At 50.1% G+C, this 12350-nt stretch overlaps 1 protein-coding gene across 3 annotated transcripts in view; it reads left to right on the forward strand.

Moving 5' to 3' along the window:
• Positions 1 to 12350, forward strand: part of slc41a3 (solute carrier family 41 member 3) — a 188297-nt gene that overhangs the window by 13786 nt on the left and 162161 nt on the right. For all 3 annotated transcript variants that reach the window (XM_087994055.1, XM_087994054.1, XM_087994056.1), the window contains 3 exons: positions 1585 to 1692; positions 6429 to 6500; positions 9188 to 9332. In XM_087994055.1, the coding sequence (XP_087850181.1) occupies positions 1585 to 1692; positions 6429 to 6500; positions 9188 to 9332 (325 nt within the window). The remainder of the gene's footprint in view (positions 1 to 1584; positions 1693 to 6428; positions 6501 to 9187; positions 9333 to 12350) is intronic.

The raw sequence follows: 12350 nt of genomic DNA on the forward strand, positions 1-12350 counted from the left end.
GAAAGTGAGGGCTGCAGATGCTGGAGATCAGAGCTGAAAATGTGTTGCAGGAAAAACGCAGCAGGTCAGGCAGCATCCAGGGAACAGGAGAATCGACGTTTCGGGCATAAGTCCTGAAGAAGGGCTTATGCCCGAAACATCGATTCTCCTGTTCCCTGGATGCTGCCTGACCTGCTGCGCTTTTCCAGCAACACATTTTCAGCTCCTTAATTTAAGGAAGGACGTGAAAAAAATTGTGAAGCCGTTCGGAGACGATTTAGTGGGTCAACGCCCAGAAGGGCTGGGTCGTTTTATGAGGAGAGCTTAGACAGACTCAGCTCGGGTCCCTCGGAGTTTAGAAAGGGAAGAGGAAACTTAATTGGGAAATATAAAATCCTGATGGATCTTGACTGGGTAGGTGTGGCGGGAATGTTTCACTTCGAGGAAGAATCTCGAACTGGGGGGTCACAGAGATAAGGAAATATTTTCATTTTCAGAGAGTCACGAGCCTTTGGAACACTTCCTGAAAAGACAGGGATACAGAGACTTTGAACGTGTTTAAGGGCGCGGGGGTAGATATTGACAAAGCGAGGGGTGAAAGGCTATTGGGGATAGGTGAGAATGTGTGTTTGAAGTTAGTCAGATCGGCCAAGATTGTATTGATGGCAGAATCTGGTCAAGGGCCCGAAACATCGATTCTACAAACGGACCCCACCACCAGAGATATGTTTTCCTCCCCTCCCCTATCCACTTTCTGTAAAGACCGTTCCCTCCGTGACTACCTGGTCAGGTCCACACCCCCCACAAACCCACCCTCCCTTCCTGGCACCTTCCCCTGCCACCGCAGGAATTGCAAAACCTGCACCCACACCTCCCCCCTCACCTCCATCCAAGGCCCCAAAGGAGCCTTCCACATTCATCCAAGTTTTACCTGCACATCCACCAATATCATTTACTGTATCCGTTGCTCCCATTCCTGTCTCCACTACGTTGGGGAGACCAGGTGCCTACTGGCTTCCCACTTATCCGCTCTACCCTCCCCTCTGCCCTATCACCTTTACCCCCACCTCCACTTACCTATCACACTCTCAGTTACCTTCCCCCCCCATCCCCACCCCCCCTCCCATTTATCTCTCCACCTCTATGGCTCCCAGCCTCATTCCTGATGAAGGGCTTTTGCCCGAAACGTCGGTTTTCCTGCTCCTCGGATACTGCCTGACCTGCTGTACTTTTCCAGCACCACTCTGATCTAGACTCAAGGGGCCGAGTGGCCTCCTGATGGCCTAAGTGGCCTGATTCTTGCCTTAACTAAGTGTGGAACGAGCTGCCAGAGACGCTGGTGGATACGGCCAGTTACAATGTTTAAAAGACATTTGGGTAAGTTCATGAATAGAAAAGGTTTGGAGGGACGTGGACCAGGAGCAGGCAGGTGGGACCGGTTTAGTTTGGGGATTATGGTCAGCATGGACTGGATGGGCCAAATTGACTCTAAATGCTTTTTATTGCTGCACCTATCACAGCACTTCTCTCTGAATATTTTCAATGTCTTTGTACCTCTCACATGCACCATGACCGAAAGTCTTATTCCCTGTCCGGTCTCTGCAGCACTGGGCAGTATTCCAGACTATCACGGAGATCTTCATCCTAGTTCCAGCTCTGGTCGGTCTGAAAGGCAACTTGGAAATGACCCTTGCCTCCAGGATGTCGACAGCGGTGAGTGGAAGGGTTTGAGTTGGTGTGTCCTTATGGGGAAGTTTGCTTAGTGCTACCCAGGAGGCTTTAGACTAGTCTGGGGGCGTCGGGGTGGGGAATCCAAAACAGGAGTGAGAAAAAACAGGAGATTGAGATTGGTGCAGTTGACCTGGGGATAAGTCAAATAGACATAATGGGCAAGAGCATGGCAGGAAATGGGGGAAGACTGATGAATTAAACTGCATTTACTTTGATGCAAGAGGTCTAACAGGTAAGGCAGATGAACTCAGGGCATGGTTAGGAACTTGAGTCAAAAAGTGTGGTGCTGGAGATGCACAGCATCCGAGGAGCAGGAGCGTCAACATTTCAAGGATAAGCCCTTCATCAGGAATTGGGTCTGGCTGAGTAGGGAGCAATGGATGGTGAGAGATGTTGAGGCTTGAGAAAGGAGGCATGTCTCATTAACTGATTCCCTGGAGGTTACAAGAGTACACTTAAGAAGGAAATCAGGAGGGCAAAAAGGATCCGTTGTGGATAAGGTTAAGGAGAATCAAAAGAGATTCTTAAAGTTTGTGCGAAGATTTGTAGCTCGGGTGCTTGTTGCTGTGGTTCTGTTCGCCGAGCTGGAAGTTTTTGTTGCAAACGTTTCGTCCCCTGTCTAGGTGACATCCTCAGTGCTTGGGAGCCTCCTGTGAAGCGCTTCTGTGGTGTTTCCTCCGGCATTTATAGTGGCCTGTCCCTGCCGCTTCCGGTTGTCAGTTTCAGCTGTCCGCTGTAGTGGCCGGTATATTGGGTCCAGGTCTATGTGTTTGTTGATGGAGTTTGTCGATGAGTGCCATCCTTCTAGGAATTCCCTGGCTGTTCTCTGTCTGGCTTGCCCTATGATAGTAGTGTTGTCCCAGTCGAATTCATGTTGCTTGTCGTCTGTGTGTGTGGCTACTAAGGATAGCTGGTCGTGTCGTTTCGTGGCTAGTTGATGTTCATGGATGCGGATCGTTAGCTGTCTTCCTGTTTGTCCTATATAGTGTGTTGTGCAGTCCTTGCATGGGATTTTGTACACTACATTAGTTTTGCTCATGCTGGGTATCGGGTCCTTCGTTTTGGTGAGTTGTTGTCTGAGAGTGGCTGTTGGTTTGTGTGCTGTTATGAGTCCTAGTGGTCGCAGTAGTCTGGCTGTCAGTTCAGAGATGTTCTGAAACACTATATAGGACAAACAGGAAGACAGCTAACGATCCGCATCCACGAACATCAACTAGCCATGAAACGACACGACCAGCTATCCTTAGTAGCCACACACGCAGACGACAAGCAACATGAATTTGACTGGGACAACACTACCATTATAGGGCAAGCCAAGCAAAGAACAGCCAGGGAATTCCTAGAAGCATGGCACTCATCCACAAACTCCATCAACAAACACATAGACCTGGACCCAATATACCAACCACTACAGCGGACAGCTAGAACTGACAACCGGAAGCGGCAGGGACAGGCCACTATAAATGCCGGAGGAAACACCACAGAAGCGCTTCACAGGAGGCTCCCAAGCACTGAGGATGTCACCTAGACAGGGGACGAAACGTTTGCAACAAAAACTTCTAGTTCGGTGAACAGAACCACAACAGCAGAGATTCTTAAAGTACATTAAGGGCGTGCAGTACTGAGGGAGAAAGCAGGGCCCCCTCAAGATCAATGAGGCTGTCTATGTTTGGAAGCTCAGGAGATGAGTGAGATACCAACCAAATATTTTCCTTTAGTGTTTACTGTGGAGAAAGCTGTGGACCTCTGGTTTCTGGTTCAGATCAAACCTGGTGGATTTCATCACATGAACTGCTGATGATCTCACATTGACCATCTAAAACACAGGAATCAGTAGACCAGCCTTCTGTGTTATTTTCTGCGTTATCTGAACATCGTCACCTGCTGCTCAATTCCTGGGTTGGCCAATAATCCATCTGTCTCAGCCTGAGCAACAGTCACCGATGGAATGGCAAACTCCCAACCCAGTGATCCCTGCCATTAACCATCAGGTCAATCACCCAAGACTCTGTCCCCGATAAACCAGTCAGGGGAAAACGACCTCTCGGTGTCTGCTCTGTCAGGGTACCTTTGGGAGGAGAAGGGCAGTAGATAGGTGGGAAGACCCAGAAGGGAATAAAGGCAGGCAGATGGGATTATTTTAGATTGACATCATGGTTGGTGGGCCGAAGGGCCAGTTCCTGTGCTATACTGTTCTGTGTCCAAGCCCCTCAGAAGGTGGGGGTGAGCTGCCTTCTTGACCCACTGCAGTCCATGTGCTGTGGGTAGCCCCACAATGCCCTTAGGGAAGGAATTCCAGGATTCTGACCCAGTGACAGTGAAGGAACTGCGATATATTTTCAAGTCAGGATGGGGAGTGTCTTGGAGGGGGACTTGCGGGGAGTGGTGTTCCCATGTATCCGCTTCCCTGGTCCTCGTAGATGGAAGAGGTCGTGGCTATGGAAGGTGCTGTCTGAGAATCTTTGGTGAGTTTCTGCAGTGCATCTTGTAGATAGTACACACTGCTGTTACTGAGCGTCGGTGGGGGAGGGAGGGGGTGCTTGTGGATGTGGTGCCAATCAAGCGGCTGCTTTGTCCCTGGATGGTGTCGAGCTTCTTGGGTGTTGTTGGAGCTGCCCCCATCCAGGGCAAGTGGGGAGTATTCCATCACACTCCTGACTGGTGTCTTGTAGATGGTGGACAGGCTTTGGGGAGTCAGGAGGGGAGTTACTCACCACAGTTTCTGGTCAATAGTAACCCCTCGGCTGTTGATAGTGGGGGATATAGTGGTGGTGATACCATGGAATATTGAGGGACAATGTTAAGATTCTGTCTTGTTGAGTTGGTCATTGTGTGGCACGAATGTTATGTACCATTTACCCACCAGGTCTGGGTATTGTTCAAGTTTTGCTGCAGTTAAGGCATGGACCGTTTTGGATTGACTTCATTTACTTGAGTAGTCTGTACCTGGATTAATGAGCTATGAATGCCAGCTTATAGTATCGACAGCTTTCTCAACCTGAGGATTGGTGGAAGGCAGCGAGTGGGGATGACGGGCTTTTGCAGGATGACAGCTGGTGACTGGAGGAGTTCTACAGGGGGCGATGGGAACCACAACTATTCACAGCGTGGAGGTGCCGGTGTTGGACTGGTGTGGACGAGGTCAGAAGTCAGACGACACCAGGTTATGGTCCAACAGGTGTATTTGAAATCACAAGCTTTCGGAGCGCTGCCCCCTCATCAGGTGAATGTTACGTGGACCTGTTGGACTATAACTTGGTGTTGTCTGATTTCTGACAATTATTCACATTATATATGAACAATCTGAATGAAGGTTCTGAGGGCATTGTTGCGATATTTGCAGGTAGGACAAAGATATACAGAGGGACAGGTGGTGTTGAGGAAGCTGGGAGACTGTAGAAGGACTTGGACAGGCTCGGCGAGTGGGCACAGACAGAGCAGTGTGGCAACGTGGGAGGTTATGGACTTTATGAGGAAGAATAGAGGTGTAGACTATTTTCTAAATGGGAGTTTGCCTTCAGAAATCTGAAGCACAAAGGGACTTACAAATCCCAGTTCAGGATTCTCCTCAGGTGAACATGCAGGTTCAGTTGGCAGTTAGGAAGGCAAATGCAATGTCAGTCTTCATTTCAAGAGGGCGAGAAGGAATGGACTGCTGAGGCTGTATCAGGCTCTGGTCAGACTGCATTTGGAACATTGTGAGCAGGTTTGGGCCCTATATTGAAGGAAGGATGTGCTGGCCTTGGAGGGGGGGCCAGAGGAGGTTCACAAGAGTGATCCCCGGGGGTGAGGGGCTTGTCATGTGAGGAGCAATTGAGGACTCTGGGCTTGTATTCATGGAGTTTAGAAGGATTGGGGGAGTGGTGGGGGTGGGAGGGAAGATACAGAGAGGCCTGGATAGAGCGGACGTGAGGAAGATGATTCCAGCAGTATCAGAGAGACTAGGATCCGAGGGCACAGCCTCAGGGTGAAGGGATGACCCTTTCGAACTGAGATGAGGAGGAATTTCTTCAGCCTGAAGGTGGTGAATCTGTGGGCCTCATTGCCACAGGCGGAGACCAAGTCAGGGTGTTTTTAAAACAGAAGTAATTAGGTTCCTGATTAGTGAGGGGGGGGGTCAAGGGTTACAGGGAGAAGGCAGGGGAATGGGGTTGAGAAACATATCAGCCATGATCGAATAGTGGGTCAGTCCTGATGGAATGAATGGCCTCATTCTGCTCTTGCATCTTAGAACCTTCAAGCATTTGTGTGTACACCAGTCCCTTCCCTGTAATCTCTGTACCCACCTCCTCGGAACGATGGTAGATTGACTAACTCTTCCCACTCTGGATTGTCTTATTGAATCCATCTCACTCGGGCTGTGTATGTTTCAGACAGCTCAAGGTCATCCGAACATATGACCCTCGTGTGTGAGGTTTTGCCTTGCTTTGTTAGTCACTGGTATAAAATGTAAAAGGAACATCAGTGACTGTAGACCCAAAATATATCTAAAGCTGTGAGATCTTTTCTGTGTGTGCAGGTAGTGGCGTTAATTAACTTCATCCCATCTGTCCCAGCCGTCATGCTGGATGTTACACAGCCTGATGTTTAGTGAGGCATCCAGACTCGATCATCCTGGCCCTGGTGTTTTACCCCATCTCCTTCCGAAATCTATTGGACGCTGCCCTTACTGTACGTGGTGACATTTCTCTGAGTAAAATAATTGTGTTTCTGTCCAGGCTAACACGGGAAAACTCGATCATCCCAGGGAGAGGTGGACATTAGTGACAAGTAATTTAGCTTTGATTCAGGTAAAACACAAACAAAATTCCCTGCTCCTATCTCCCACCCTCGATTTCTGTGTCTGTACCAGTGTCACTGTGCTTAAATGTCTCTCTGTCTGTCTGTCTCTCTCTCTCTGCCTCAGTTATCTGTATTGCTCTGTTCTGTTTCTCTGTATCTCTCTGTCAGTCTCTATATCTCATTGCCTCAGTGTCTCAGATGTTGGTAAAGTGTTGGAAAAGGTTATAAGAGATAGGATTTATAATCATCTAGAAAAGAATAATTTGATTAGGGATAGTCAGCACGGTTTTGTGAAGGGTAGGTCGTGCCTCACAAACCTTATTGAGTTCTTTGAGAAGGTGACCAAACAGGTAGATGAGAGTAAACCGGTTGATGTGGTGTGTATGGATTTCAGCAAGGCGTTCGATAAGGTCCCCCATAGTAGGCTATTGTACAAAATGTGGAGGAATGGGATTGTGGGAGATATAGCAGTTTGGATCAGTAATTGGCTTGCTGAAAGAAGACAGAGGGTGGTGGTTGATGGGAAATGTTCATCCTGGAGTCCAGTTACTAGTGGGGTACCACAAGGGTCGGTGTTGGGTCCACTGCTGTTCGTCATTTTTATAAACGACCTGGATGAGGGCGTAGAAGGGTGGGTTAGTAAATTTGCAGACGACACTAAGGTGGGTGGAGTTGTGGATAGTGACAAAGAATGTTGTAGGTTACAGAGAGACATAGATAAGCTGCAGAGCTGGGCTGAGAGGTGGCAAATGGAGTTTAATGTAAAGTGTGAGGTAATTCACTTTGGTCGGAGTAACCGGAATGCAAAGTACTGGGCTAATGGTAAGATTCTTGGTAGTGTAGATGAGCAGAGAGAGCTCAGTTTCCAGGTACACAGACCCTTGAAAGTTGCCACCCAGGTTGACAGGGTTGTTAAGAAGGCATACAGTATTTTAGCTTTTATTAATAGAGGGATCGAGTTCCGGAACCATGAGGTTATGGTGCAGCTGTACTAAACGCTGGTGCGGCTGCACTTGGAGTATTGTGTACAGTTCTGGTCACCACATTATAAGGAGGATGTGGAAGTTTTGGAAAGGGTGCAGAGGAGATTTACCAGGATGTTGCCTGGTGTGGAGGGGAGGTCTTACGAGGAAAGGCTGAGGGACTTGAGGCTGTTTTCGTTAGAGAGAAGAAGGTTGAGAGGTGACTTAATAGAGACATATAAGATAATCAGAGGACTGGATAGGGTGGACAGGGAGAGCCTTTTTCCAAGTATGGTGATGGCGAGCATGAGGGGGCACAGCTTTAAATTGAGGGGTGATAGATATAGGACAGATGTCAGAGGTAGTTTCTTTACTCAGAGAGTAGGAAGGGTATGGAATGCTTTGCCTGCAACGGTAGTAGATTCACCAACTTTAAATACATTTAAGTCGTCATTGGACAAGCATATGAATGTACATGGAATAGTGTAGGTTAATTGGGCTTCAGATTGGTATGACAGGTCAGCGCAACATTGAGGGCCGAAGGGCCTGTACTGCGCTGTAATGTTCTATGTTCAATATCTCTGCCTCAGTCTCAGTGTTTCCATGTACCTCTGTGTATCTCTCTTTGTCTCTCTCTGCCTCTTTGTCTTTCTCTGCCTCTCTGTCCCTCTGTCCCTCTGTCCCTCTGTCCCTCTGCCCCTCTGCCCCTCTGTCCCTCTGTCCCTCTGCCCCTCTGCCTCTCTGTCCCTCTGTCCCTCTGTCCCTCTGTCCCTCTGTCCTTCTGCCTCTCTGTCCCTCTGTCCTTCTGCCTCTCTGTCCCTCTGTCCCTCTGTCCCTCTGTCCCTCTGTCCCTCTGCCCCTCTGTCCCTCTGTCCCTCTGTCCCTCTGCCCCTCTGCCTCTCTGTCCCTCTGCCCCTCTGTCCCTCTGCCCCTCTGCCTCTCTGTCCCTCTGTCCCTCTGCCCCTCTGTCCCTCTGTCCCTCTGTCCTTCTGCCTCTCTGTCCCTCTGTCCCTCTGTCCCTCTGTCCTTCTGCCTCTCTGTCCCTCTGTCCCTCTGTCCCTCTGTCCCTCTGTCCCTCTGTCCCTCTGCCCCTCTGTCCCTCTGTCCCTCTGCCCCTCTGCCTCTCTGCCCCTCTGCCCCTCTGTCCCTCTGTCCCTCTGCCCCTCTGCCCCTCTGCCCCTCTGCCCCTCTGTCCCTCTGCCCCCCTGCCCCTCTGTTCCTCTGTCCCTCTGCCTCCCTGCCTCTCTGTCTCTCTAGCACTCTGCCTCTCTAGCACTCTGCCCCTCGACCTCTCTGTCTCTCTGCCCCTCTGTCTCTCTGTCTCTCTGTCCCTCTGTCCCTCTGTCCCTCTGTCCCTCTGTCCCTCTGTCCCTCTGTCTCTCTGTCTCTCTGTCCCTCTGTCCCTCTGTCTCTCTGTCTCTCTGTCCCTCTGTCCCTCTGTCCCTCTGTCCCTCTGTCCCTCTGCCTCTCTGTCCCTCTGTCCCTCTGTCCCTCTGTCCCTCTGTCCCTCTGTCTCTCTGTCTCTCTGCCTCTCTGTCTCTCTGTCTCTCTGTCTCTCTGTCCCTCTGCCTCTCTGCCTCTCTGTCTCTCTGCCCCCTGCCCCTCTGCCCCTCTGCCCCTCTGCCCCTCTGTCCCTCTGTCCCTCTGCCCCTCTGCCCCTCTGCCCCTCCGCCTCTGTGTCTCTCTGTCTCTCGGCCTCTCTCACTGTCTCTGTGTTTCTGTCTCTGATACAGGTTCAGGCCACGGTGGTTGGTTTCCTTGCTGCTGTAGCTGCAGTTATTCTGGGATCACTCTCCAGGGGTCACGTTGATCTGAATCAAGCAGCTGTCCTGTGTGCGAGTAGCACTATCACTGCCTTCATCGCTGCACTCTCCCTAGGTACCTCCAGCCCTCCTTGGTGTTTCACTCAGATCCAGCAGCCCTGCAGCCTCCTGCCCTCCCCTCACTCTTTGACCTTGAGGTGCTGTGATGTTGTGGTCAGTGCGGTTACAGAAGGTCAGAGTTTAACAGCAGGAGGCGTGTCCATAGTAAATCAGCCATTTGCACCTTCACCCTCGGACGTGGGCATTGCTGGCTGGGTCAGTGTTCATGACCTCTCCCCAAATGCCCCAGAGAGGAACGGTTTTCACTGGTGCATTGAGGGCTGACCTAATGGGGGTTTATAAAATCATGAGGGGCAGGGGTGGGGGAAATAACCAAGGTCTTTTTCCCTGAGGTAGGGGACTTCAAGGGGGCACAGTTTTAAAGGGAGTGCAGAAAGTTTTAAAAAAGGCACAACGGGCAACCTTTTTACCCAGAGAGTGGGTCGCGTTTGGAATGAGGTGCCAGAGGGAGGGGGGACTGTCAGGACAGTTACAGCGTTTAAAAGTCATTTGGATAAGGACATGGACGGGAAAGGCTTGGAGGGATATGGGCCAGGAGCAGGCAGGTGGGACTAATTTAGTTTGGGATTAGGGTCAGCATGGACTGGTTGGGCCGAAGGGTCTGTTTCCATGCTGTATGACTCTATGACTAGGACTGTAAGCGGCCTTCTGGTATATCACTGTCCTCGAATGTAGGGGCACCCACTTTGTTTCAAAGCTTGCTGGTGCTCTGACACAACTCTGTGTCTTGCAAAGTTACTCAGGAATCAGCCACATTTCTGCCGGTCTGGAGTCATGTGTAGGTCAGCCCAGGTGAGCACAGCAGGTTTCCTTCCCTGTTGGACATCAGATGGAGTTTTTATGAGAGTCAAGGATAGTTCCTCAGTCACCATTAAGTGAGACTTGTTCTCCTTTCCATATTTATCATTTGAATTTAAATTCCCCCAGCTGCTGTGGTGGGATTTGAACCCGGGTTCCATTCCTGTGAAACCTTCCACTATGTGGCTCAGATAATAAAGAAAAGGGGCAGCACGGTGGCACAGTGGTTAGCACTGCGGCCTCACAGCACCAGAGACCCGGGTTCAACTCCCTCCTCAGGCGACTGACTGTGTGGAGTTTGCACATTCTCCCCGTGTCTGTGTGGGTTTCCTCCGGGTGCTCCGGTTTCCTCCCACACTCCAAAGATGTGCAGGTCAGGGTGGATTGGATAGGGGTGTGGGTGGGATGCTCCTCAGAGGGTCAGTGTGGAGTTGATGGACTGAATGGCCTGTTTCCACACTGTCGGGATTATAAGAATCCTGTTACCACCTTATCTACCTCTCTGATTGCCTTCCGGGTGATCTGTGGAGATATACACCCAGGCCTCTCTGTTCCTCTCCATCCTTCAATCCCCTAGCTGTCTGACTACAAAGCCGTTCTGGGAGGAATGCAGAACATGGAGGCTGTTCGGTCCGATTCCCTCTGCAGCTGTAGTTCCCCTGAACTGTCTGAGTGTGGCAGCTTTCAGCCACAGGAACCTCTGTTTCACTCCAAACGTGACCCTTGCGTCCGTTCAGCTCCTGATTCCCTTTAACTCCTTCCCAGTGAAAGTCTTCCTGCTGTGACCCAGTGGGATCTGGAGCCAGGTTCACACATTGCTGAGCCACAGCAGGCGATCGACTGTGGAAGGCTTCACTGCGCAAACAGCCTTTTCCTGTGCCGAGAGTTGAAGGGAGTGTATGATAATAAGAAGACTGCACTGGACAACCTCCTGGGGCTGAGAGTTAATGACTGCCCAGAGTAAGGGAAGGAGGAGGCTGGAGAGCTAATTGAAGATGTTTCTCTTATCAAAGTGGTAACCTCACATTTCTCCTCAATATGTTCTATTTATTGCATTATTTCCTATTCACTAAGCCTGTTGAAATCCCCAGAGCTTTTTTACATTATCGTCCAACATTCGCACCTAAACTTTTTACCATTTGCAATTTTAGAAATATTGTATTTGATCATCTTCAAATCATTGATACGTATTCTGAACAGCTCGACCCAAATACTGGAACGTTAGCCTTGCTTGCGAGAGGATTTGCGTACAGGGGGAGGGAAATCTTGCTTCATTTGTAGAGGAGCTAGTTAGACCACACCTGGGGCAGTGTGCAGGGTCTCCTTTATCTCAGGAGAGGTTTCGTTGTCAGAGAGGGAGTGCAACAGCAGTTCACTGGATCTATTTCCAAGGTGGCGGCACTGTCCTGTGAGGAGATTTGGATTGAACCAGGCCTGTATTTTCTAACGTTTCAAAGAATAGGAGGTGGCCTCATTGAAACGTAGAAAATCCTTAAAGGGGGAGAGAAGAGAGACGTAGTTCAGATGTTCCCCCCCATAGTTGGGGAGTCTAGAATCAGGGGGCATGTTGGCCCAGGGTAAGGCAAGGGGGCACAGGAAGCTGAGAGGGGCAGCGTGTTGTTTTAGTCAGGGGATTGTGAACCTCTGGAGTTCGGTCCTACAGAGGGCTGTGCAAGCTCAGTATTGCAGTCTGCTGAAGGTGGGCATCGATAGATTCTGGTTGTCAGTGGGGTGTACAGGGCTGTGGGAATGAGGTGGGTAAAAGGCATTGGAGTGTTCAATCGGTGACAATTATACTCAATGGCTGGACAGGCTCGATGGGCTGAATGGCCTCCTGTTCCTATGGAGCAGCCCGGCCTGATAGTCAGTATCTGCTTTCAGAACGAATCCGTCCACTCTCTCTAAGCTGTAACCGCGTGAGATTCTTGGGCACATCCCGAGATTCTGTCTGTCACACATGTTTTCTGTCTTCTCTCTCTCTCCCTGTCGCTGTTTGTCTATCTCACTCTACCTGGGGTTTCTCTTATCCTCTCTGTACCTATCGTCATATCTCAGTTTCTCTCTGTCTCTTTGATCTTTGTAACACCCTCGCTGTCTGTTCTCCCACACTCTGAGGTTTTTTTAACCTCCTCCACATTTCTGTTCTTCCCGTTGATTGAATTTTCTCTCTCTCTTTCCTCATGTCTCTGCCTCGCATCTCCCTCTTCCCCCTCTT

This window comes from Chiloscyllium plagiosum, unplaced genomic scaffold, assembly GCF_037043375.1.
Source record: "Chiloscyllium plagiosum isolate Xiang-an unplaced genomic scaffold, Cpla_swu_hap1 HiC_scaffold_14, whole genome shotgun sequence".
NCBI lineage: Eukaryota > Metazoa > Chordata > Chondrichthyes > Orectolobiformes > Hemiscylliidae > Chiloscyllium > Chiloscyllium plagiosum.